This window comes from Bathycoccus prasinos (genome assembly GCF_002220235.1).
Source record: "Bathycoccus prasinos genomic : Chromosome_1".
In the NCBI taxonomy this organism is placed as follows: domain Eukaryota; kingdom Viridiplantae; phylum Chlorophyta; class Mamiellophyceae; order Mamiellales; family Bathycoccaceae; genus Bathycoccus; species Bathycoccus prasinos.
This window is the reverse complement of record NC_024008.1, coordinates 548,268-572,164: the sequence shown is the minus strand read 5'-3', so window position 1 is coordinate 572,164 and position 23,897 is coordinate 548,268. Positions and strand designations below refer to the sequence as shown.

Genomic DNA, 23,897 nt, shown 5'->3' with positions numbered 1-23,897 from the left:
TTCGACGACGACGACGACGGCGACGAAGGCGACGAGATTTTAGCGTCTCTTATTCTCCTCTTCTCTTTTCCTCCGTCTTTTTCTTTTCCTTCTTCTTCTTCTTCTTCGTCGTCGAATTTCCCCCTACGAATTTGCTGACGTCGAAATTGCCACGCGCGAACGAGGTCAAAGCAATCGGTTTCCAGACCTGGGGGAAGAAGATGCCGTTGTTCCGAGGACTCGTCGTTTTCTTCGTCGTCTTCTCCGTCTGGGGACTGTTCCTTCTTCATCGTCGTCTTCTTTTTATCAGTCATGGTTTGCCATCCATTTTGAGTGCACGTGTGAAGAATTTTTCCCCAAACGATGTGCTCTTACACCACGCGCGCGTTTATGATTGAAATCGAATGAACCCCGAGGAGGAGTTCCTTCCCGAATGGCTCGTCGTCGGTGGTCCAACAACAACAACAATTGCCGCCGACGATGATGATGATGATGATGATGATAATCGTCAACAACATCTCCTTCGTCTTCTCAATTCTCTCCTTCACAACGCTAACGGTTTAGGTGCGTCAACGCTGAAAGACGTGCGTCGCCGGTGTAAAGAAGGGAAGGAATCGATCGAGCGGTATTCTCCCGCGCATTTTTCGGGGGCATTTGACGACGACGATGATGACGACGAGGCCGTGGCATCGCGCCTCGCGCCAAAGCTCGTCAAACTGCAACACGCGAAAGATTTCGTCTGGGAAGAGCTCCACACGGGGGACTGGAAAGACGCGGAGGATAAATGGCGAGAAGGCGAAGGGTTGGTTATTTTCGCGTATTGCCGGATGTGCGTGAGATACGCGCGAGCGCGAGTGAAGAGTGATGAAGTGGGAGCGAAATACGTCGAGCGCGTGTTGAAAAGGGTGATAAAAGAGCTGGATGTGGGAACGTTGCTCGCGGGCGACGTCGGCGGAGGGAAGACGTTGGCGAAAGTCGCGGAGGAAGTGAGCGAGCGTTTGAAAGAGGTGAGAAAGATGATGGATGCGAATGTCGGGGAAGGAGATAAGAGAGTGCTGAATTGGAGATTTGAATGCGAGGACGTGGAGAACGCGAGCGAGGAAGACGTAGAGGACGATGGGAAGAAACGAAAGAGAGAAGCAAGCGAAGAGGAAGAGGAAGAAGAAGAAGAAGAAGAAAAGAACGTCTTATTTCCGATACTCGAGAAAGACAGAGGAGGACAGCCACCGTTGAAAGTGCCTAAATTCAAGGAACCGCTATCGTTGGAGACCTTCATGACGCAGTTTTACTTGCCAAAGAAACCATGCGCCATGCGACGCTTTTGCACGCATTGGCCTGCCCACGAGAAGTGGAAAGATCCCTCGTATTTCCTCGACAACTTTGGCGCTCGAGCCGTGCCAGTAGAATTTGGAAGCTCGTATTCGAGCGAAAACTGGAAAATAAACGTCGTGACGTTCGAGGAGTTTCTTTTAAAGCACATGACGGATGACAAATGCGGCGCTTATTTAGCGCAGCAAACGCTCGCAGACCAATTTCCGAAACTTTTAGAGGATATCCGCGAACCAGAGTACGTCCACGGCTGTTTTCGAGAGGAAGAGGAGGACGAAGGAAACGGTGGAAGTAAGATAAACATCGTCGCGAAGAATTTTTGGATAGGTCCGAAAAACACGGTCTCTCCGCCGCACACGGACCCTCGAGATAACTTGTTTGTCCAAATTTGTGGCGCCAAGCGCGTTCGTCTCTGGAAACCGTTAGATACGGACACAGACAAAGACGATAACGACGACGACGACGACGAAAACGCAATGAACCAGAACGCGACAACGACGACCACGATGTACCCGTACACCGCCTCCTCCACAGAAAACACCAAACTCACCAACACCTCCAAAGCGGGCGATATTTCGCTCGCTTCTTTTTCTCCTCGAGCGTTCCCGAGGCTCTATCGGAGACCTTTTTACGACGTCCAACTCGACGCCGGTGACGCGCTCTTCATTCCCAAAGGGTGGTGGCACTTCGTGAAAAGCGTTTCGAACAGCATCAGCGTCTCGTATTGGTGGTAGTAGTTATGATAGAGAGTAGCAGATAGAGAGGTTTTAGTCAAATACTAGTTTAGGGTTCCTGAGCAATTTCAACACCCTTTCGTTGGAAATCGAATATTGCACAAAACACACACGCACGGGAAAAACAACGCTTCGAGAGTTTAAACGTTCAAACGTGTTGTTTTGCGACATAATAATAATAAACCAATTAACATGCGCGTCTACGGAGTCGTCAATTCTTCCACGGAAGATGCGCCTTTGATAAAAAGAGAGAAGCAAACGAAATTCGCCACGGCGAGTAAAATCGCCCTCTTGACGGTCGGTCTCGCCGGTGGAGTGATAGCGATCGCGAGCGGCAGCTCGTCGATGCGAGTGTTCGGTCTCGGGACATCGTCGGCGTTGGCGGAAAAGTGCGGGGATTTGAGCGCGATTCCGCAGTGCCCGAGTGCAAAATTAGGCTCGAGCGAAGCTGAGAAGCTTTTGGATTCGGTGCAATGCGCGACGTCGAAAGCGCAGGTGAAGATGTACGCGACGGGGCCGTGCGCGGCGTGGCCGGAAGGACACGCTTCGCAGACAATGTCTGTTTCGAAAGTTGGCAGAAAAGAGATGAGCTCGAAGAAACCTTCTTCTGGTTCTGTTTCTGGCGCCATGAACGACAAAACCGTCGTCGCGGATACGCAAAAGTTCAACCAGAACTTGCAAGACAGCGTCGACGAGGCGGCGCAGCAAGCCGAGGCAGCTGCGGATAACGTAACGGATGTGGTTCAAGATGGTTTTCAACAAGTTAATAATACATGGAACGAGATTACTGGCCAAGGTGGCGAAGATGATGACGAGGGAGATGAAGATGAAGAAGACTCGACGCCATCTGAAGATGAAGATTCGGGAAATTCGGAAGACCCGGCGCCGTCTGAAGATGAAGATTCAGGAGATTCGGAAGTCCCGGCGCCGTCTGAAGATGAAGATTCAGGAAGTTCGGAAGACCCGACGCCATCTGAAGATGAAGATTCGGGAAATTCGGAAGACCCGACGCCATCTGAAGATGAAGATTCGGGAGATTCGGAAGACTCGACGCCGTCTGAAGATGAAGATTCGGGAAATTCGGGAGATGATGATGCACCTGATTGCCACCACGACGGAATACCGAAATCGTGCCCGCCGAAAGAAGAAGAGGAAGACACCACGGCGGCCACCTTTGAACACATCGACGAGTATACTGCCCATGTCGATAAAGCTATTGAACACTTTTCCGAAAGGGTTGAAGATTCGCAAGAAGAGATCACGGAAGGTTTGGATCAAATCGATGAAGCCAATAAAGATATTGACGACGAAGTTCACGATGTTATCGATACTACTGTTCATCCGACGAACGAAGATGTGGCGGAGACTGAACAAGCTGCAGAAGAGGAGGACGATGACGATGAAGACGATGAGGACGAAGAAGCAAAGGTCGGTAAAAAACATCACTCGAGCAAAACCAAATCTGCAGTTGCTGCCAACGGAGAGGAAGAAGAGGAGGAATCTGAAGATGAAGATTCAGGAAATTCGGAAGACTCGACGCCATCTGAAGATGAAGATTCAGGAGATTCGGAAGACCCGACGCCGTCTGAAGATGAAGATTCAGGAGATTCGGAAGTCCCGGCGCCGTCTGAAGATGAAGATTCAGGAGATTCGGAAGTCCCGGCGCCGTCTGAAGATGAAGATTCAGGAGATTCGGAAGTCCCGGCGCCGTCTGAAGATGAAGATTCAGGAGATTCGGAAGTCCCGGCGCCGTCTGAAGATGAAGATTCAGGAGATTCGGAAGACCCGACGCCGTCTGAAGATGAAGATTCAGGAGATTCGGAAGTCCCGGCGCCGTCTGAAGATGAAGATTCAGGAGATTCGGAAGTCCCGGCGCCGTCTGAAACGGAATCCGTCGCGCAGGCCGAAGCGGAATCGGCAAGCGCGGAAGAAGAGGCGGAAAAGGAGGTGGAAGATGCCGTCAATCACGTTGAGGGTAAACTCACCAGAATGGCCGAGAAAATCGACGCCGCCCAAGATGAAATCGACAAATCGATGACAGACATCGAAAAGGCGCAAGATGCTATTGATGACGCTATTGATGATGAAGACGATGAGTCGCACATACCAATACATCCGAATTCTACAAATGAAGAACAACCGCCTCCTTCGGAAGAACAAGACACTTCAGCATATGGTACAACGTCTGAGGCAACTGTCTAAACCGACAATAAAATGGTAATATCACAATATCTCCTTTCTCCGAGGCAGACCGCGAACCCGGTCCGAAGCGGAGAAAAAGGAAAAGAAACTTTATACTTATTTTACACAAAATAACCCGTAGTATTTGGGCGGATAGAAATCGATTGCAGAAAGGAGACGATAGAGACGATGACGACTACTTACTATTCGCATCGCGTGTACAAAACCAAATCTCTCTCTCGCGCGCGAGCGACGTCCCAATAATGCACTTTTAATGACAAAACTTATCCATATTTCTTTATTAAAACTCTCTTTCACACGAATGTCTCTTCGTCGCGCCGCAAACAATAACAACAACATCATCTTCAACAACATCTCAACGAGGAGAGAAAGGAGACGAATAGTTCGCGACTTTCTTTCGCCTTCGATGATGTTGTTCTCGTTCTCGTTCCTCCTTTCTCTGTTCTTTTTTTTCCCCTGGTGTTGGTTGTCAAAAAATACGCGAGGAGAGAGCACGAGATCGACCACGCTACGAGCAGACGGAAATCATCACGGATTACTCGTCGCCGTGGTGACGACGACCAAAGACGCGAGCGGAAGACGATTCGAGCAATGGGTGCGTTATCACGAGCAGGTAGGAATCGGGCTTTTTTACGTGTTCGTGGACGATAGGACAAAGAAGTACGATGCTTTTTCCCAGAAAAAGGAGAATGTGAAATTGTTTAGCGAATCTGAAATGGAAAGTATTCGAAGTAAATTGCTTTGTAATAAAGAGCAATGGTTGGTGCCTTGGATTCGTAAGCGAGGCTGTAACGCAGAGTTATTCGTAAAGCAGTCCCAAAATGTGGAGATGGCAATTGAGATGGCGACAGAGGATAACGTGGATTGGATAGCGCACATCGATACCGATGAGTTGTTGTTTCCCGCTGGCGTAGCAAACCTAGATATTCGTGAACTTTTACGAGAATATCAACCGAGGGATATAGACGGGATTGTGTTGCCAAATTATGAAGCGGTGCCAGAAACAAAAGGTGGAGTGCAAGATCCGTTTGTCGACGCGACGCTTTTCAAATGCAATTACGCGCACGCCGATAAGAAAACGTGGAAGAAACTCGGCGGTGTAGTCGTTCGTAACAAATCTCTCCCGAACTTCTTTCTGGCTTATGCGAACGGAAAATCAATCGCGCGAGTCGCTCGAAATAGATTACGCTCAAACGGTGCGCACAGGTTCAAATTTCGGCCAATATCAAAATCTCCCTCTTCGCGACAGCGCTTCAACGAAGTCACGCACTCGGAAGCGAAAATCTTACACTACCCGTACATGAACCTCGACGAATCGATCAAACGATTGCGCAACTGCTGCCCACGCGACGTGACTTCATCTCTCGACGCTGAAAAAATAAACCAAACCTTCCTCCTCGACTTTGATCGGCAGGCCTTTGTCGCTTTGGTCTTAAACGGGGAAGGCGAAGACGAAGAAAGCGAAAGACTGGAAGGAAGAAGAAGAAGAGCAGAAGCCTGGTACAACGAGCGAATCGTCTTCGAGGACGTCAACGAGACCGCCGCACTCGTCCACTCCGGCGTCTTCGATCGAATATACGCGCCCAGTCTTCTCTTAAAAAAACTTTCGCAAAAGTAGCCTCTAATAACTACTCACTCCCCGTACTGTTAAAGGTCTGGTGGTTTGGTGTCTTTTCGAGATGTTTTCGGGCAAAAAAAATCCACTTCGCTTCATTTATATTCTCTCACCCTTCTGCTTCACACTCGAGAATAAAATGCCTTTTACGCACTACCGCGCGCTAAAAGCGATGCCGACGATGACGCTCGCGTTGTTGTTCCTTTTCGCGACGTGTTCCTTTCTCTCCCTCTTTTTGGTCGAGAGCGTGGACGCACGAACGGATGAATCCTTCTTGAAAATCAAAACCGATGACGACTTTTCCACGAGGGAAGGTGCCTTGAAGCTGACGAAAGCGGGACACGTGAACGAGTATCGCGTGCTCCGTGGACACGACAAAAAGCAAAAAATTATCTCGACTACGCCAGATGCGTACGTCTCCTCGGAAGATCTTCCGGAATCTTTCACCTGGTCGAACGTTTCCGGACACAACTTTCTCAGCAAGAGCTTGAACCAACACATACCGCAGTATTGCGGGTCGTGTTGGGCGCACGGCGCGATGTCGGCGCTCGCGGATAGGATCCAAATCGCGAGCGGGAAGAAACGAATGCAAGACGTGAACTTGGCGATTCAGTTTATTCTGAATTGTGGGACGGAAGTTGCCGGCTCGTGCCACGGAGGCTCGCATACCGGCGCGTATCAGTTTGTACACGACGTCGGCTTTGTGCCGTACGATACGTGTTTGAGTTACGAGGCGTGCTCGAACGAATCGATCGAAGGCTCGTGCGGGTACGTGACGGATAGATACAAGTGCAACGCGATTAACACGTGCCGGACGTGCTCGACTTTTTCGCAGTTGGGTGGTTTTTGCGCGCCGTTGGCGACGTTTCCAAACGCGACGGTCAAAGAATACGGGACGATTTCGGGGGAAGAGGCGATTATGAAGGAACTCTACGCGCGAGGCCCCGTGGCGGCTGGTATTGATGCCGACGGTTTACGTTCTTATACTAAAGGTATTTATACCGACACCCCGTCTTATGAAATCAATCACATCGTCAGCATCGTCGGTTGGGGCGTAGAGAAGAAAACAAACACGAAGTATTGGATCGTTCGAAACAGTTGGGGCCAATATTGGGGCGAGATGGGCTTTTTCCGCATCGTCCGCGGAAAGAAAAGTTTAGGCATCGAAGACGAAGTCGCGTGGGCAACTCCTGGAAGATGGACTGGGATGAAACACGACGATTTTGCGAACTTCCCGTGCTTCGAAGACGGCGCCAATTGTCAGGAGGAAGATTTCTTGCCGGACGTGAAAGATATGGCGGCGGAATACGTCGACCCGAGCGTGAAAGGGATTCCGTTCGGGAAGGTACACTCCGACGAAAAACAAAAGGAGAAACAATAAGCGCGCGTATGCACGCGCGCGAATCTAACTTCATCGTACAAAACCTTTGTAATATATATATACACACACACACCTGCTTTTGCTTTTGCTATCTTTTCGTTGATATTGAAACAATCATCTTCTTCACAAAAGCACCGCTTTTCCAAATACAAAACCCGAGAGGGCGAGAAACCATGACGCCTCACCGATAGGAAGGAAGAAGAAGACGAGGAAGAAGACATCAGCGTCATGCCAATCGTCCCGAGAGTCAAACCGAAATCATCCTCCTCCTCGAACGCGTCTTTCTTCTCTCGATTGGTCTTCTTCTTCTTCTTCTCAAAAACTCAGCGCACGCAAATCGTTTGGAAATCTCTCGGACAAAACAGACGCCCGCTCCTTCTGATTCTCGCTGCATTCTTCCTTCACCGCGAATTCCTCGCTTCGTGCGGCCCACACTCCAAATACGGGTTCTTGGAAACGCGCGCGTGCCATAAAAATGCCTCGGCGAAAGAGGATTGGAAAACGTCCAAATTTGGTTTCGATTTTCTTCTCAATCGACCACAGAGAGGAGGGAAAAAATGTTTCGTCGCGAAAGAGGACGAAAAAACGAGCGGGTTTTGTCTGTGCGATGGGCATAAAGTAGCCGGTTTGAGAAATTGCGGCGACCAGGTGGAGATTGATTGTCAAAGCGCGTGCAGAGAAGAGATTGTGGGAAGCAGAGGTGCGAGTAAGAAGCGTCCGCGATGGAAAGAGTACGGCGGCGGCGCGGATGTAAAAGAGTGTCCTTTGAAAAAAGTGTTCGAGGAGCGACCGGGTGGCTATGAAAACGCGATGAAGAATACGAAGAGGATGCACGCGATGTTTAAAAAAGTGATCGTGAAGACAATGCCGAATGGGTTTTCGTTTACGCTGCCGAGTGATAGGAGACGAGCGAGTTTGAAGAGAGATTTCGTGTTGGCCGGGGAACGGCTGGCGAAAGCGCAAGTGGAAGAGATCCGCGGGAAGACGGAGGCGTACGTGAAGAGCGTCGAGGAGGAGATTAGTGGTATGCAAAGAAACATCGAGGAGTATTTTGAGAATCAACGAGGTATTGTCATCGTCGGTGGGTCAAAGTATAGCATCAAGACGTCGTATTGGATAGCCATACACGCCGTGCGGCGCGCCAAGTCACGATTACCAATCGAATTGTGGTTCCCGGCGAACGAGTTACCTTCCTGCGAAGATGTCGAAGATTTAAGGGATTTAGGCGTTATCGTTCGCTCGTTTAGCGAGCTCGGGGACGCGTTAAACTTTGCGAGTAAAGGAAAACGCAAACCGAGTCGATTCGCGTATAAGCTTTTAGCGCTAACGTTTTCGTCGTTCAAAGAAGCGTTGAGCGTTGACGCGGATAATTTGGTGTTAAGAGATCCAGAGACGAAACTATTCAACAGTGAGGAGTATAAAAGAACCGGGGCGGTGTTGTGGCGAGACTTCTGGAGAGATTCGAGCGCGCCGGATGCGCGATTGGCCCTTTTTGGAGACGAAAATGCGCCTTCGTGGCCAAAGTTTACGCACGAGAGCGGCCAAATGCTCGTCGATAAGAGTAAACATTGTAACGCGTTGTTTTTAGCGTTATATTTTAACGCGTTCGATCATATCTTCTACCCTTTGTTCGGTGGGTTCATGGGTATCGGTGATAAAGAGGTATTCGCCGTAGCCATGCGCTACTTCAAAGACGACTTCACCATCGTGCCACACGACCCGGACCACGTGGGCATTCGAGACGGTTCGAACGGAAACATCTTCGGAAATACAATGTTGCATCGCGACTTAAACGGTGACCCGTTGTTTTTACACGCGAATAAAGGGAAAATGACCAACCATGTTCCAGATTTCGCCGATTTTTCCTCGACGAAGTACATCCGAAGGTGGGAAGAGAGCGCCTTTCTCGGCTCCAAAGTCGTTCGCGTGATCAACGAAGCCACGGGAGAGCACGATTTTGAGCAATGGATATTTGATTTAGTTTCCAAGAACAAGTTTAAGTTTGGTGACGCGAGCGATGCGTATTACGACGTTTTGAGCGAAGAAAGCGGTCGCGGCAGTTTGTTGGATGGGATGTATTTGAACGATTACCTGCAAAATCCAGGCGTTATGTTCTTACACAGTAACTTGCATTCGTAAAGGTATTTAGAAAGAGAGAGAGAGAGAGAGAAAGAGAATTACGTTAGATTATAAATTAGAAGAAGTAGAAAGGTGTACTCGAGTTAATCAGAGAAAACTGTCATTATTCTGTGGAAACATCCATCTCCTCTTGCAAAGGTTCTTCCGCCGACGCGGTATCGTCCGCCTCGTCGTGCGCGCCTTCATCTAAATCCTCTTCCCCGTGCTCTTCGCCGCCGTGCGGTTTCGACGAGCTCTTTTTGCTACCGTGTCCACCACGCTTACTACGCTTACTGCTATGCTTACCGCCGCCTCTCGAGGATCGCCCGCTCGGTTGCTCCGCCGGCTCTTCTTCGCTTAAAGCGTCGTCCTCCTCTTCCTCCTCGTGGTTGTCCTCAACGCCGCTACCACCACCATTATGCCCATCCACGTCCACTTCGCTCAGAGCTTCTTTCATCACCTCCAACTGCGTCGTCTTATGTTCCAACTCCAGATGTTTCTCTTCCAACAAGCTCGACGCGTGCGTCAACATGTCGTGTTTCTCCTTCAACGCGCCGGACGCCTCCTGATGCTTCTCTTTCAAACTCTCAAACTCCTCGTGCACGCTGCTCAAAGCGTCCTTGTGCTCGGCCAAAACTTGCCGGCAGTGTTCTCTTTCCAACACTAAATCGTTCGAAATCCCTCGCCACCGGTTCACGATCGACTGTCGATGGTTGAACGCGTCCGCGTGGAACAGGATGAACGAGAGCAGGAACCCAAAGACGAACGCAATCAGCGTTTTCCCGTTCGCTTTCGTCGTCGTCGTTTGAGAAGAAGAACCACCACCCGTCGTCGTCGTTCTCTTCTTTGGGTACTCGTGCAAACGCTCTTCTTCTTCGCTCGAGGCCATTCTTCTCTCGAGAGTCGTCAAAGTCGTTTCTGTGTCGTTGTTTTGATGCGTTTCGGGTTGTTGTTTCCGCCCCCATGCAAAAAATCATCCGTTTTTTTGGTCTTTGAAGCATCGAGAGCCACCAATTTCTGCACACGTCAGACACGCAAGTAGTTACGTACAGTCTTCACAAAACTAGCGCTCGTTGTTTACACAAGACACGCAGTATATACATTTACGCGACATTCCTATCGCATAAATCTATCGCATAAAGTAAACTAAGAAACTTAAGAACTACATAAATGAGTTCCTCCTCCGCGTTATCGTCCGTGGCGCGCATCGCGCAGTTGCCCGCACAGAAGAAATCGACGAGTTTTAAAAGTCGTCGATCTTCATTTGTCAGAGCGGCGAAAAGAGAAGAGGTACGCGCGCGCGCAGATGTTCTTTTTGGTTTCGTAGTATTGATTTTTGGGAAGAAATGTGTTCGTGCGTTTCTTCGTCGCGATTTGCGCGGAGCAAATGTGGATTTCTGTGGTCGCGTTGGTCCGCACGGGCGCGCGAATGGAAATGATTACGCGCGAAGGCGATGACGTCCACATTGGATAGATGTGTGTCGTCATCCCGTCGAGAATTTCTTCCCTCCCTCTCTTCTCGCTTTCGGAGGTATTTTTTCGCATCGCTGACCTCTCTGTTTCTACTTCTTTCGCTCTGCTATACCACAGGCTTCCGAAGAGGTCTCCAACTCTCGCAGAGACGTGCTCAAGAACGCGCTCGGCGTCTCCGCCGCGTTTGCCGCTTTGGGTGCCAATGGCCAAGCCAACGCTGCGGACGACCAAGGCGTCGCGTCGTCGAGAATGTCCTACTCTCGATTTTTGGAATACTTGGACATGGGCCGAGTCAAGAAGGTTGATTTGTACGCCAACGGTACGATCGCGATCGTGGAAGCGGTTTCGCCGGAATTGGGCAACAGAGTGCAAAGAGTCAGAGTGCAATTGCCAGGCACCTCCGGCGAGCTTTTGCAAAAATTCAGAGAAAAGAATGTCGACTTTGCGGCGCACAGCGAGTCCGAAGATACCGGTGGCGTCTTCTTGAACTTGTTGGGTAACTTGGCGTTTCCTTTGTTGCTCGTTGGCGGTTTGTTTCTGCTCACCAGACGATCCGGTGGCGCCGGCGGCGGACCGGGCATGCCGGGAGGCATGGGCGGCAACAACCCGATGGCGTTTGGTAAATCCAAAGCCAAGTTTCAAATGGAGCCGAACACGGGCGTCACGTTCGATGACGTTGCCGGTGTCGACGAAGCCAAGCAAGATTTCATGGAGGTTGTCGAGTTTTTGAAGAAACCGGAACGATTCACCGCCGTCGGCGCGAAGATCCCGAAGGGCGTTTTGCTGGTCGGTCCGCCGGGTACCGGTAAGACTTTGCTCGCCAAAGCGATCGCCGGTGAAGCCGGTGTTCCATTCTTTTCCATCTCCGGTTCCGAGTTTGTTGAAATGTTCGTCGGTGTTGGTGCGTCCAGAGTGAGAGATTTGTTCAAGAAGGCGAAGGAGAACGCGCCGTGCATCGTTTTCGTCGATGAAATCGATGCCGTCGGTCGATCCAGAGGTACCGGCGTTGGTGGCGGTAATGACGAAAGAGAGCAAACGTTGAACCAGCTGTTGACGGAAATGGATGGTTTCGAAGGTAACACTGGCGTCATTGTCGTTGCGGCGACGAACAGAGCGGACATTCTTGATCCGGCGTTGTTGCGTCCGGGACGTTTCGACAGACAAGTCTCTGTGGACAACCCCGACTTGAAGGGCAGAATTGAAATCTTGAAAGTGCACGCGAAAAACAAGAGATTCGAAGGTGAAGTTGACATCGAAACCATCGCCAAGAGAACCCCGGGCTTCTCTGGTGCGGATTTGTCCAACTTGTTGAACGAAGCGGCCATCTTGACTGGTCGAAGAAACAAGGACTCCATCACTTTACTCGAAATCGATGACTCCGTCGATAGAATCGTCGCCGGTATGGAAGGTACTCGATTAACGGACGGTAAAGCGAAGACTTTGGTCGCGTACCACGAAGTTGGCCACGCCATCTGCGGTACCTTGCAAGCCGGTCACGACCCGGTTCAAAAAGTCACCATCGTCCCGAGAGGCCAAGCCAAGGGTTTGACCTGGTTCATCCCGGGCGAAGACCCGAGTTTAATTTCCAAACAACAAATCTTCGCGAGAGTTGTCGGTGCGTTGGGAGGCAGAGCCGCGGAAGAGATTGTCTTTGGCGAAGCTGAAGTCACCACGGGCGCCGGCGGTGACTTGCAACAAGTCTCCTCGATGGCGAAACAAATGGTCACCGCGTTTGGCATGTCCGATGTCGGACCGTGGGCGGTCCAAGACCAACAATCTGGCGACATGATCATGAGAATGATGGCTAAGAACTCAATGTCTGAAAAATTACAGAACGACATCGACGTCGCGGTGAAGAGAATCGCGGACGAGGCGTACGTCATGGCGCTCAAGCACATCTCGGATAACAGAGAAGCGTTGGACGAAATCGTTGAGGAGCTTTTGGAGGTAGAAACTATGGACGGTGCTCGATTCCGCGAAATATTAGCTAAATACGCGACCATCCCGGAAGAGAACATCCCGAAGAAGGTTGAAATGTGGGCCAACCCGAGACTCCAAAACGCCATCGACGGCAGTGAGTTCAAGAACTAATTTTTTGCGCGAATAAACATACAAAAACATGAAGAGAGAAAAGAAAAAAGGAGCATAAAAAGAACCACCAAAACGTAATCGAATCTATATCAAAAGCTGTTGTCAATAATAATAAACTTAAGAGTTAGTAGTTTCCTATATCGCATGTTGTACACGTCTTGTTTCTAATGTCTCGCTATCTCTATTTCTCTAGTATCTCTCTCCCTCTATAAAATCTTTCATCTCGCAACTTTCGCCATCCTCGCCAGCCTTTGCAAGTGAAAGTTAATCGTATTCTTCACCTTTGGCGTTTTCGCGTGCGTGCTCGTGCACTTATCCAACAAATCTGACTCCCGCATGCACTTGCTCATGTCGAAGTTGTTTTTCTTCAGCGCCGTCATCAGCGCCGTCGTTTCCTCCATGCACGGTATCACTTTCCCTCGTTTCGTTTTTTTCACGTTGATCCACAAGCGAGGTTCCACGTTTTTTCCCATTTTCTATCTCTACTGGTAGTAGTATGCGGCAGTACAGCTTCTCTCTCTCTCTCTCTCTCTCTCTTTCGAACGCACGACGGAGGACACGCAAACCCTCGTTTTACTTTTCCCGTCGCGTGCTCTCTGAAGTCCTCTCCTCTCTCTCTCGTCCACCCAATAAGGTGTGTTGTGGAGTGTAAATGTGGAAAATGCTTCCTCTCGTAAATTCTGAAGAAGAAGGAGAAGAGTTTTTTGCAAAGTGGGTCGATTGCCAAAAAGGCGAAAAAATCGCAAAAATCAATCCAACCAAGAAAAGAAAAAAGCTGCCCAAAAGACGCTTTATCTCTTTCTTCACAACAAATATTCCATCCAAACACAACCCATACATAAGTAAAAGAGTAATAAAGCAGCACGAAGAAGAAGAAGAAGAAGAAGAAGAACGAGAGAGAGAGAGAACAAAAGAGAATATCTACGACGGATATGCCGCGATATTACTGCGAATACTGCGACGCGTACCTCACGCACGATTCCCCGACCGTTCGAAGACAACACATTTCCGGATTTAAACACAAAGCGAACGTGAGGAATTACTACTTACAGTTTACCGACTTCAACACGAACCCGAACGCGACGATGACGACGCCTACGACTATGATGCCGCCGAATGCGATGGCGATGCCCGGGATGATGATGGGTGGTGGTGGTGTGGGTGGTGGTGGTGGTGGGCAAATGATGCCGCCTACGACTTTGATGCCGCCACCGATGTTGATGGGTCAACAGCAACCGCAATCGATGATGCCGCCGCCAAAGTATTGAAAAGAAAAGAGAGAGAGAGAAAGTGGAGAGGAGTTTAAGAGAGAAGAAAATTTTCGCGATGGATTGCTTTCACCGCCGCTTTCGCCGCCGCCCGGCGCCGCGTCTGTTGATTTTGGTCTTGTGCATCATCGTCGTCGTTCTTTCGAACGAAGCGAAAGCTATTTCGACGACAACGGTAAACCGAAACACTAGCGATCAACAACAACAAAGCGATGAAGAAAGATCTTCATCGATAGTAGTATTAGAGAGTCTGCGCCGAGAAAGTATCGGCCCGTCCGGCGCGTATTACGCGTTTGATGGCGTGGACGATTACATCATCGCCAGGGACGTGCGCGGTTTACCGTCTCGAACGATATCCGCCTGCGCGTGGGTTTTTGTGAATAGGCATAAAAGCTTTAATCGAATCGTCAGTCACGAGTGGATTAACTGGGGATGGAATTTGTACACGGACACACAAGGCGTTGCGAGGTTCGGCATCGGCAAGGAGAATAAAGATTTCAGCGCAGGGAAGGTTTTGTTCTTAAACAGGTGGCATTTTGTCTGCGGGACGTACGACGGGAGGGCGATCACGGTGTTCGTGGACGGAGCGGCAGGTCCACAGGTACCCTTAGAGGAAAGCGGTCTGGATTTCGATGGACATGTGACGATTGGCGGCGCGGAGTGGGATCCATTCGACGGGAGGTTGGATGACGTGAGCATATGGAATCGAGCGTTGACTCCAGCGGAGGTGAGACGCTTGATGGTGGTCGGAATGTCCTCGTCTTTTGATGAAGCGTCGAATATGAACAAATTAGACGATCCAACTTTGATTTGGATGGTTAAAGATTGCGTCGCGTTTTGGACGTTTGACGAGGAAACGACGACGATGCATGGGGAAGGCAACAAGGAAGTGTTTCTGCACGACTCAAGCGGACGAGGAAACGTGGCATATTTAGGACGTGGGAGTCGTATGCCAAAGAGATACGTAAACGACGCGCCACCGAGTCGAATTCCGTGCGTGTCAAAGAGTAGTTACTCTTCGCACGACGATAGCGATGATGCCAGAAAAGATATACCGAGAGAGAAAATTGATCTCAACGTCGATTATGAAGAAGGTGGTAAAAACGCCAAGCTCGTTTTCCGCGTTATATCTGTCTATCCGAGCGACTTAATCCAATTATCTCTGCGTTATGACAAATTCGACAAATACGAGGACGGTGAGAACGTTGTCATCGATACATCGTACACGATTGATCCGTCGTTAGATCCCAAAGATATTAAAAATTTAAACGCTCTCGCTCGAAGCGTCTTTGTTGAAATGGCGCCATTGGAGTTAGAATGGGAAACCGATGATTTGGATATGGAATGCGCGACGATCGTGTTTGAAGCGAAAATCATCGAAGACGGAACGGATGTCAACGACGAAGATATACCGTGGTCCATGAGAACTGTTTTAGTCGACATCACCGAACAACCAGAGTTGTGCCAAGTTTTCGATAGCTTGAAAGCCTCTCGCATCGGTGCCGGATCGTGTACGGAAAAACGCAAAGAAGTACGTCAGATCCGTCCGAAACGCGAGTACGCTGAATTTGTCGAGAAGACGGATCGAGAGAGAAGAGAAATCGTTTCAGAATTCATCGAAGACAGTGCGATTGGCGCTTTACCGTTTGTCTCCGTCGTCGTTCCGTTTTACAACGGGGCGAAGGAGACTTTAGAGGAAACTTTATCGAGCGTCTATTCGCAAACGTATAAAAATATCGAAGTGTTACTTATCGACGATGGAAGTAAAGATGGGTCTTCCGAAGTTGCGAGGCAGCTTGTCGATCGGTTCAACCAAAAAGGCGGACGGTTGTTCCAAATCCAAGTCCACGAGAAACAAAACGGCGGTTTAGGAGACGCGCGGAACTTTGGTTTCGATCGTGCAATCGGTAAGTACGTTTTACCACTCGATGCGGACGATTTGATCGACGAAACGTTTATTGAAAAAGCCATCGACTTGCTCGAAGATCCGAACAACGATTACAACTTAGCCGTGGCGGATCTCGTAGGCTTTGGCGACTGGGAGTACAGTTGGAATTTACCAAAATACGATCCGCAAGATCTGCGCTACTTCAACGCCTTCCACTGTTCGGCGGTCATTTTGAAGTCTTTATGGGATAATACACCCGGTGGATACCCGCGAACGACGTTGTTCGGCTATGAAGATTGGGCCTTTTGGCTCGAGGCTGAAAAGTACGTCGGTTTAAAGCCAGTAAACATTCGCGAACCGTTGTTTAAGTATCGCTTGCGCAAAGGCTCCATGCTCCAATCTATGATTGACGGTAAAAACGAGTTGTTCGCTCTCGCCAGCGTGCGCATGTTAAACCCAATAACTTATCCAGTCGAACTCATATTATCCGCACACGACATGTTCAACGAGAGAGACGTTACGAGAGAGATTGTGGACACGCTCACCGCGAAATTGACCAAGTTTCAACGTGCGGCAATGCCGGCTCTCATGCTTGGGATTTACTTTGAATCAAACGGGAAATTCCCCGAAGCTGGGCAAATGTATTTAAGAGCGATTGAGATAACGGACGGAACGAACGATTGGCAGCCTCGATGGAGAAACGGCTTGTTGTTACAAAAAGTAGGAAACTACGATGCTGCGAACGTAACATTATCGAAACTGTTTAAAGATTTCGACGGTCTGGAGCAAGTCTACGAAGAGAAACGTAAAAGAACGCCGAGCATGTTTGGTGCAATTTTAGCTCCATCTGTGGTAGAGAAACGAAGACATTTGCGCATGGAAAACAATAATAGCGACAATAATGTCAACAAGAGTAGTAAGAAATACACTGGTGGCGGTGGTGCGAACAAGAACGACGAGCTGTAGAAGACGACGACGAAGAAGAAGAAGAAGAAAAAGAAGTGAGAGGTACGAGATCTAAAATTTTGAATGTAGAAAGTTTTGGTAATTAAAAATTGTATATAAATGTATAGCCTTTATTAAAGACTTAATAGAAGCTGAAACCCTTGGCCGCGTTGGTCAAGACGTTCGCGTGCACCGGATCAGCGACGTGCGCTTGCCAGTTGGCGATCGGACCTTCTTGGGTGGCCAAAGCTTGGAAGATGCAGCCCAACCACGCGAACATGGACAATCTGCAGTGCTTCAACTCCTTGATTTTCAACTCCTCTAAGTCACCGGCTTCCGCAAAACCCAACGGGTCGAATCTACCGCCCGGGGAGACGGACAATTCCAACTCTGGGAACGGGTTTTCAAAGATACCCGTTCTGTACGCCTCGGCGTTGCCGACCAAGAAGACTTCGATGGCCAAAACTGCCCAAAAGTTCGGGTAGCCAGAGCCTTCCGGCGCCAACGGTGCCACGGCGCCCGGAAACTTGTCCGCGACGGCCGTGCAGTCATCCGGAGTGCACAAGGTACCCGCGGTAAACCACGGAATGCCGGTGCCGTTCTCGGCGGCCCAGGCGCCGGTGACGCCCAACTGCGCCCATCGACCGTGGATCAACTCTCTCTCCGCGTTTTTCTCATCCGTGTACGGGATAATCAAGGAGTTACCCCCGCCCGGGTAGGTACCAAATTCCGGGTACAAATCCGGCGGCGCCAACGAACCGAAGGAGGCGATTTGGGCCTTCTTCTGCGTGGACGGCGAGGACGCTTTCGTGCGTCTCGCGGAGATTTGTTTGTCAACCGATTGCTTTTGGAGGATTGATTTTTGGGCGATTTTCGCGCCGGTGAAAGTGGTAGAGAAGGACATCTTTTTTACTTTGTGGTGTGTTTTGCGTGTGCGAAGAGAACAGAGATGTTGTCTTTGTGCGTGACTGTTTAAGTGCGCGCGGTGTGGGTGATTCTTGCGAGAGTAAACGCGCGCGTGTGTGTGTATGACGAGATTGGAAAAAAGATATATTCAGTCGTATTTGAAAGGAGAAGATACGCTCTGAGAGGGAAAAAAGCACGTTTATGACTTTTTTGATGATCAAAAGAGGCAGATCTCCCCGTTTCAAATTTTCTGTGGTGCAACGAGTTTTGTGGGAGGAGGCAGTTTTTTTTCCTTTTTCTCTCCCCTCTCTCTTTTCTCTCTCTTCCTGGTGAGCGTTTCAATAAGTTTACGTGTGTGTACAGTACGTGCGCGTATATAAATTTATACACCGCCTTTTTATTAAATTGCTACAAAACTACTACATAGTGCGTGTGCGTGCGTGTTACTTTACGCTACGGCCCAAAGCGACGTATCTCTCTCGCTCGCTCTCTCGCTCTCTTCTCTTGTTTCGTTCGTTTATGTGTGAATTTTTTATTGATACTGCATGTATTTCGCCGTACTGCTAAACTTTTTGAAGCCTTTGATGACTTTGTTCACGGCGTCTAAGAAATCTTTTTCGCTGACGGTTTTCCTTCTCTGTCGAATGGCAAACATGCCGGCTTCGGTGCAGACGCTGTGGATTTCTGCGCCGGTGCTGTTCGGACACAATCGACTCAACAACTCGAATCGAATGTCTCTTTCCACAGCCATCGATCGAGTGTGAATCTTAAAAATCTGCGTCCTACCTTCTAAATCCGGCAACCCAAACTCAACTTTTCTATCCAATCTACCCGGTCTCAATAACGCGGGATCTAACGTATCTGGTCTGTTTGTAGCCATTAAAACTTTAATGTTCCCTCTCGCGTCGAACCCGTCCAACTGATTCACAATTTCCAACATCGTCCTTTGCACCTCGTTATCTCCACCTTGGCCGTCGTCAAATCTCGCACCGCCAATTGCATCGACTTCGTCGAAGAAAATCAAGCACGCTTTTTTACTCCTGGCCATTTGAAACAACTCTCGGACCAACCTCGCGCCTTCGCCGACGTATTTCTGCACCAACTCTGAACCAATCACGCGTATAAAACACGCGTCCGTCCTATTCGCCACCGCTCTCGCTAACAACGTCTTCCCAGTCCCAGGAGGCCCGTAACACAAAATCCCTTTCGGAGGGTCAATCCCTAGCGTAACGAACTTCTCCGGATGCAGCAACGGCAACTCCACGACTTCTCTTAACTTTTCAATCTGATCTTTATTCCCGCCGACGTCTGCGTACGTCACGTCCGGTTTCTCCTCCACCGTCATCATCGTCACGCTCGGATCAATCTTCGGCGGAAGTGGAATTTGTATGCTATATTTTGTCCTATCCACGCCAACTCGCATCCCTTCCTCGATGTCCGTCGGCGCCACGTGTTGCCCCAAACCAACCACAAACTTCGCGATCTGTTTCACGTTGATGACGTACTGCGCGTCCGTCGTCCCCGGGTTGATTATCTTCGTGCACCTCGCCACTTGCAACGGATGCTCCTCTTGCGTCGCTTGCTTATCCGCGGTTAAATCCCATCTCGACGGTGGCGCCAACCCAGTGTCCGACTCTTTTATCCCGCACAACTTTTCCACGCGAGACACGCAGGACACCAAATCGGTTTCCAGATTTTTTATCAACGTCCCGTACGGTCCAACGCCGTACGTTTTCAACAAAGCGATGTCGTCCGCGTCGAGCGGGATGATTTTCTTGTCTTTCTTGTCCTCGGAGTCCTCGGAGTCCGGGTTTTCGACGACTTGTTGCACCATGAGTACTGCGCGTTGTTCCTCTCGTCGTCGCGACAGATCTCTCTTTTTTTATGGAGAGGTTTTCCTTGGAAGCCGTTGAAACACAATTATTTAGGGTTGCAATTTTTAAAAATTTTTTGAGGAAGGAATTCTTTGTTTTTTCTGGGGGAAGATTATGCCCGCACAAATCAAAACTCTTTTGTAGTAAGGATGGCTGCCGAAGATGCGACGATCGAGGCGTGCAATTTGTTCTCGCAGCTCGCGATCTCAAAAACCACGACCATCGAGGAAGTCGTCTCGAAAAACTACGGCAGTTGGCGCGCTCTTTTAACTCTCATGAAAGAAATTCGGCAAGACGACACCTCGAAATTTTCGAAATTAGACTTGGAACGAATCGCAAACTTATCGGTTGGGTTTCACCAGTGGGGGACGAGACAGTTGAAAGAAAGAAGTCCGATGTTTAGCGACGAGTTCAAAAGATTCGTCTCCAATCGGCTCATCGTGGAAAGCTTGATGGAGGATTTGATGGGGAGCGCGAGGAGTAAAGGTGGTGATGAGAATAACGATGAGAATGTCGACGATGGTTTTGGGGGAGAACAGTCCAAGACGAAGACGAGCGGTGGCGCGGAGACGAAGGCGTCTTTGTCGCCCAGCGTTCGGAAGAAACAATTGAAAAAAGCGGTCATGATTGAGATACCTATTGATGGTGAGTGCGAAATTGAAGAAGAAGAAGAAGAAGAAGAAGAAGAAGAAGCGTTTAAAGTTTCTGGGAAAGTCATGAACACGCCCCCTCAACAACAACAACAACAACAACAACAACAACGACAACAACAACGCGTAGCCGAGCCGCACCACACTCGTTTCGATTCCTCGCCGGAATCCGAAGGTGGAATCTTCGAAGAGGAAGAAGCGGCTGAAGAAGAAGAAGAAGAAGAAGAAGATATTTTAATGGAAACGCCGGCGGCGCCAAGGCAGAGAAGAGACGGTTCGATGCCGCCGCCGTTAGAGGCAGTCACGGTGATGAAGCCACATAGAGAATCCGTCGCGATGACGCCGAAGCAGGTTTACGAGAGCGCCGAAAGACTGAAGCGGTTAGCGTCAGAAAAGTTACAAAAGTTTAGCGTAGAAGGGCAACGCTATGGAGAAAAAGAAGATCAAGAAGAAGGACTAAGTGAAGATACGACGACGATGGAGGAAGTGCGCGCGGCTGCTTATCAAGAACAAGTTTTAAATTACTTGGAAGGATTTGAAGCCATTTTGGAGAAGATTAAAGGTCAGGTTGCGAAGATTAAGAACGCTCCTCTTTCGTTGGCGATGGCAGAGACGATATCGGTTGAGCTCGAAATCGAGTCTTCCATGAAGGAAATTCGAGCTGAGATTCGAGCGCAAAATAAGTAAATACGATCGCAAAAAAGTTAGAAACCATCAGAACAAGGCAACGCAGCGGCAGCGAGGAATAGTAGTGAAAGGAACGCGAAAGCGATAGAGAGAGAGAGAGAGACTTGATGTTATCATAGTAATGAAAATACCTAGGTGTATTGTTTCATATACACATTTGATTTTGCTTTCTACTTTTAGTTTGCACTAAATCTTTTTTATTTGCGCTTCTCAAAATCAATGCGCAGCAGGAGTAGCGGCGGAGATGGAGGCTTGAGGAACAGTATTCTGCACGTTCTCTTGCATGGGCGCGTCGCCGTGCAACACTTGAGCGGCGACGTTGTTCGCCCCAGGAATGATCCTATCGACGCCTTTCCCCGCAGCAACCTCAACTCGATTATTCGTATCCGATTGTAACACGTCGATCAAGTTTTGATACGTCTCGTTATTTCTGGCCATGTTGTTCATGCAAGACTCTATGCGATCGTCGTTGTTGTTTTGCTCCTTCAAATATTTCGCCTTTACTTGCCTTCTCGTTCGAGAAGGAAACAATCTTTGAATGAGAGTGAAATCAGTACCGAATTGCTCCATGGCTTTGTAAAACAACTCCGTCTCTTGCCTCGTCCACTTTGTCGGTTTTGACCGATTCCCATACGTCTGCGAATTAATCATCATTTTGTCTCCTGTTTTTCGCGTAAACTCGCTCTCACTTATTCGATTTTCGTGCGAGGCTTGCACTGTGAGCGTCGCTTGGTCGGCTACTATTTGACCATTTGGCCCAAGCTTTACTCTCGGCGTGTGCACATTTTGTGCTTGTTGTTGCTGCGCGGCAGCGGTGGGCGCGTTCGCCAAGGCTAAGGCGTTTGCAACTTGGGAGACCTTTTTTAGCGCGGATTTTAAAAGCCCCGCGGCGCCAGTCGTTTTCACGTTCGGAGCTTTTGCCGACGGTGCAGCAGTCGCACTCGGTTTCTCACCAGCCGCCGCTCCGAGCGAAGAAGATCTCAGACGCGTTCTTCGTCCGTTCTCCGCAGCTGGCGTTTCTTTGGTTCCGTTTTGATCTTTGTTTGCATCTTCTGCAAAGTGCACTAAGGTTGGTGTCCCGCCAGTCGCCTGGGGCTGGTTTTCACCATCCTCCAACGATCCAACGCCGTCGCCGAACATCAAACCCGACGGGAGCGTCAACAACTGATCACGTCTTCGTTTCTCTTTCCTCGCGTGCATTTCTGCTTTTCGTTCATCTCTCGCTTTCCTCACCATTATATCTCGTATCGAAGTCGGTTGAGGTTCGCTAAAAACTACGTTATCTACCAATCTCGGCTGTGCCGCTTGTTGCGGAGGTTCGGGCGGCGGTACCGAGACACCAACTCTCCCCACTGGTTGTCGTGGCACCGCTTTGCTGGGTACAGGAGCCGGCGGCGCTCTCGTTCGCGGGAGCGGTTGTCGCGGCACGCGTCTTTCCTGTTGCTGTGCGGGCTGTTGCTGTTGTTGTTGCTGTTGTTGTTGTTGTTGCTGCTGCTGCTGCTGTAACAACAATTGTTGTTGTCGCTGTTGCTGTTCGCGTTGTTGTCGCTGTTGCTGTTCGCGTTGTTGTTGCTGTTCGCGTTGCCTTTGCATCTGCGCCTCTCTCTCTCTTTGCAACTTCTTTTGCTTCTCTTGCTCTGCTTTCTCCCTCTGCTGTTGCTGCTGCTGCATCGCCCGTTTCTCCCGCTCCTCTCTCTCGCGCTTCTGCTGCATCTGCGCTCGCAACTCCTTCTCTCTCTGCGCGGCCACCGCCGGCGACTGCATTCTCCCCGCCGCCGCGCGTTCCGGACTCGTCACCCGGTGCGGCGAAGACAACATCGACGCGTCGATCCCCCCCGGTCTTCTCGGCGCCGGCATTCTCTGCTGACTCTGACTTTGCGTTCGAGGCGTCAACCGTTCCGACGTCCCTTCTCGGCTCCGATTCTTTCCCATGCGAGACGGGTCCACTCGAGAATCCATTCGATTCATCATCGGAATTACAGTCGATTTTTTTTTAGCTTGGTGTTGGTGTTGCCCCTTGTTCTTGGGCTTCTTTTTTATCGTCGCCGCATCTTGGACCGCTTTGCCTAAACGAGAGACTCTTTGTTGTTGTTGTTGTTGTTGTGGCGGTTGCTGCTGCTGCTTCTGCTCCTTCTGCTGTTGTTCTTGAGCGCGATGCGCGCGATGATCATCCCCCGTCGTCGTCGTCGTCGTCGCGTGAATCGTCTTCTTCTTTCCCGTTACGGGTGATGATGCCGGGGGTGCTCCCGGTTTTGAAGCTGCAATTTTCTTCTTCTTTGCCACCATGATAGATACCTCTTATGTATATAAACGTGGAAGCTCTTCCCTCTCCTCGTCTCGCGCGCGTTACGTTTACGTGTGTGTGTGTGTAATGCGTTATGTGTGTGTGTATATATATGTGCGCAGGAGAGAGCGCTCTTCTTTTTTGACGAGAGAATTGAATTGAATTCTCACGAAAATTCTTCCCCTTCGTAAAAAAAGAAGATTTAGGGGTGCATGGTTACAGAGCGGGAGACGCGTAAAGCAACTACTTTCGCGAAAGCGATGGATGGATTTGAGCGCGTACCATTGTTGAAATAATATATATACATTACAACTTGTACCTTTTTACCATTGTCGCGATCATTAATCGCACTCATCTTTCATACATTCACACGTCCCAAAAGAAGACGTTTTGTTTCGAGCGCGTTTATATGCACATAAATAAACCACGCGCGGCGGGTTTTTATAAAGTCCTCTTTCTGGAAAGCAGGTCCT

General features: G+C 49.6%; 15 protein-coding genes across 15 annotated transcripts in view; 9 read left to right on the top strand and 6 right to left on the bottom strand.

Annotated features, from left to right (window-relative positions):
* Window positions 1-269, bottom strand: part of Bathy01g03010 (unknown protein) — a gene marked incomplete at both ends in the record, with an annotated part of 1,407 nt that extends 1,138 nt beyond the window's left edge. Inside the window, one exon of the mRNA XM_007515312.1 lies at window positions 1-269. This exon is cut by the window's left edge and continues 1,138 nt beyond it. Within this exon, the coding sequence (XP_007515374.1) occupies window positions 1-269 (269 nt within the window).
* A 114-nt stretch (window positions 270-383) lies between these two features.
* Window positions 384-2,042, top strand: Bathy01g03000 (predicted protein; the record flags this gene model as incomplete). Its single annotated transcript, XM_007515072.1, has 1 exon — window positions 384-2,042. The coding sequence occupies one exon, from the start codon at window positions 384-386 to the stop codon at window positions 2,040-2,042; it is 1,659 nt and encodes a 552-aa protein (XP_007515134.1).
* A 192-nt stretch (window positions 2,043-2,234) lies between these two features.
* On the top strand, window positions 2,235-4,244 carry Bathy01g02990 (unknown protein; the record flags this gene model as incomplete). Its single annotated transcript, XM_007515151.1, has 3 exons — window positions 2,235-2,771; window positions 2,806-3,625; window positions 3,676-4,244. 3 exons carry the CDS (start codon window positions 2,235-2,237, stop codon window positions 4,242-4,244), a joined length of 1,926 nt encoding a protein of 641 aa, XP_007515213.1.
* A 253-nt stretch (window positions 4,245-4,497) lies between these two features.
* On the top strand, window positions 4,498-5,862 carry Bathy01g02980 (predicted protein; the record flags this gene model as incomplete). The annotated part of the gene is made up of 1 exon (XM_007515254.1): window positions 4,498-5,862. One exon carries the CDS (start codon window positions 4,498-4,500, stop codon window positions 5,860-5,862), a length of 1,365 nt encoding a protein of 454 aa, XP_007515316.1.
* A 136-nt stretch (window positions 5,863-5,998) lies between these two features.
* Bathy01g02970 (predicted protein) lies at window positions 5,999-7,240 on the top strand (the record flags this gene model as incomplete). The annotated part of the gene is made up of 1 exon (XM_007515133.1): window positions 5,999-7,240. One exon carries the CDS (start codon window positions 5,999-6,001, stop codon window positions 7,238-7,240), a length of 1,242 nt encoding a protein of 413 aa, XP_007515195.1.
* Window positions 7,241-7,468: 228 nt separating this feature from the next.
* On the top strand, window positions 7,469-9,379 carry Bathy01g02960 (conserved hypothetical protein; the record flags this gene model as incomplete). Its single annotated transcript, XM_007515479.1, has 1 exon — window positions 7,469-9,379. One exon carries the CDS (start codon window positions 7,469-7,471, stop codon window positions 9,377-9,379), a length of 1,911 nt encoding a protein of 636 aa, XP_007515541.1.
* Window positions 9,380-9,482: 103 nt separating this feature from the next.
* On the bottom strand, window positions 9,483-10,247 carry Bathy01g02950 (unknown protein; the record flags this gene model as incomplete). The annotated part of the gene is made up of 1 exon (XM_007515696.1): window positions 9,483-10,247. The coding sequence occupies one exon, from the start codon at window positions 10,245-10,247 to the stop codon at window positions 9,483-9,485; it is 765 nt and encodes a 254-aa protein (XP_007515758.1).
* A 281-nt stretch (window positions 10,248-10,528) lies between these two features.
* Bathy01g02940 (predicted protein) lies at window positions 10,529-12,922 on the top strand (the record flags this gene model as incomplete). The annotated part of the gene is made up of 2 exons (XM_007515423.1): window positions 10,529-10,648; window positions 10,949-12,922. The coding sequence occupies 2 exons, from the start codon at window positions 10,529-10,531 to the stop codon at window positions 12,920-12,922; spliced, it is 2,094 nt and encodes a 697-aa protein (XP_007515485.1).
* A 218-nt stretch (window positions 12,923-13,140) lies between these two features.
* Window positions 13,141-13,395, bottom strand: Bathy01g02930 (predicted protein; the record flags this gene model as incomplete). Its single annotated transcript, XM_007515644.1, has 1 exon — window positions 13,141-13,395. The coding sequence occupies one exon, from the start codon at window positions 13,393-13,395 to the stop codon at window positions 13,141-13,143; it is 255 nt and encodes an 84-aa protein (XP_007515706.1).
* A 459-nt stretch (window positions 13,396-13,854) lies between these two features.
* On the top strand, window positions 13,855-14,190 carry Bathy01g02920 (U1 small nuclear ribonucleoprotein C; the record flags this gene model as incomplete). The annotated part of the gene is made up of 1 exon (XM_007515680.1): window positions 13,855-14,190. One exon carries the CDS (start codon window positions 13,855-13,857, stop codon window positions 14,188-14,190), a length of 336 nt encoding a protein of 111 aa, XP_007515742.1.
* A 58-nt stretch (window positions 14,191-14,248) lies between these two features.
* Window positions 14,249-17,044, top strand: Bathy01g02910 (Beta-1,3-N-acetylglucosaminyltransferase; the record flags this gene model as incomplete). Its single annotated transcript, XM_007515115.1, has 1 exon — window positions 14,249-17,044. The coding sequence occupies one exon, from the start codon at window positions 14,249-14,251 to the stop codon at window positions 17,042-17,044; it is 2,796 nt and encodes a 931-aa protein (XP_007515177.1).
* Window positions 17,045-17,165: 121 nt separating this feature from the next.
* Bathy01g02900 (prasinophyte specific chlorophyll a/b-binding protein, chloroplast precursor) lies at window positions 17,166-17,927 on the bottom strand (the record flags this gene model as incomplete). Its single annotated transcript, XM_007515231.1, has 1 exon — window positions 17,166-17,927. The coding sequence occupies one exon, from the start codon at window positions 17,925-17,927 to the stop codon at window positions 17,166-17,168; it is 762 nt and encodes a 253-aa protein (XP_007515293.1).
* A 534-nt stretch (window positions 17,928-18,461) lies between these two features.
* Bathy01g02890 (26S protease regulatory subunit 7) lies at window positions 18,462-19,763 on the bottom strand (the record flags this gene model as incomplete). Its single annotated transcript, XM_007515522.1, has 1 exon — window positions 18,462-19,763. One exon carries the CDS (start codon window positions 19,761-19,763, stop codon window positions 18,462-18,464), a length of 1,302 nt encoding a protein of 433 aa, XP_007515584.1.
* A 189-nt stretch (window positions 19,764-19,952) lies between these two features.
* Bathy01g02880 (unnamed protein product) lies at window positions 19,953-21,140 on the top strand (the record flags this gene model as incomplete). Its single annotated transcript, XM_007515485.1, has 1 exon — window positions 19,953-21,140. One exon carries the CDS (start codon window positions 19,953-19,955, stop codon window positions 21,138-21,140), a length of 1,188 nt encoding a protein of 395 aa, XP_007515547.1.
* Window positions 21,141-21,356: 216 nt separating this feature from the next.
* On the bottom strand, window positions 21,357-23,426 carry Bathy01g02870 (conserved hypothetical protein; the record flags this gene model as incomplete). Its single annotated transcript, XM_007515380.1, has 1 exon — window positions 21,357-23,426. The coding sequence occupies one exon, from the start codon at window positions 23,424-23,426 to the stop codon at window positions 21,357-21,359; it is 2,070 nt and encodes a 689-aa protein (XP_007515442.1).
* Window positions 23,427-23,897: the final 471 nt, after the last annotated feature.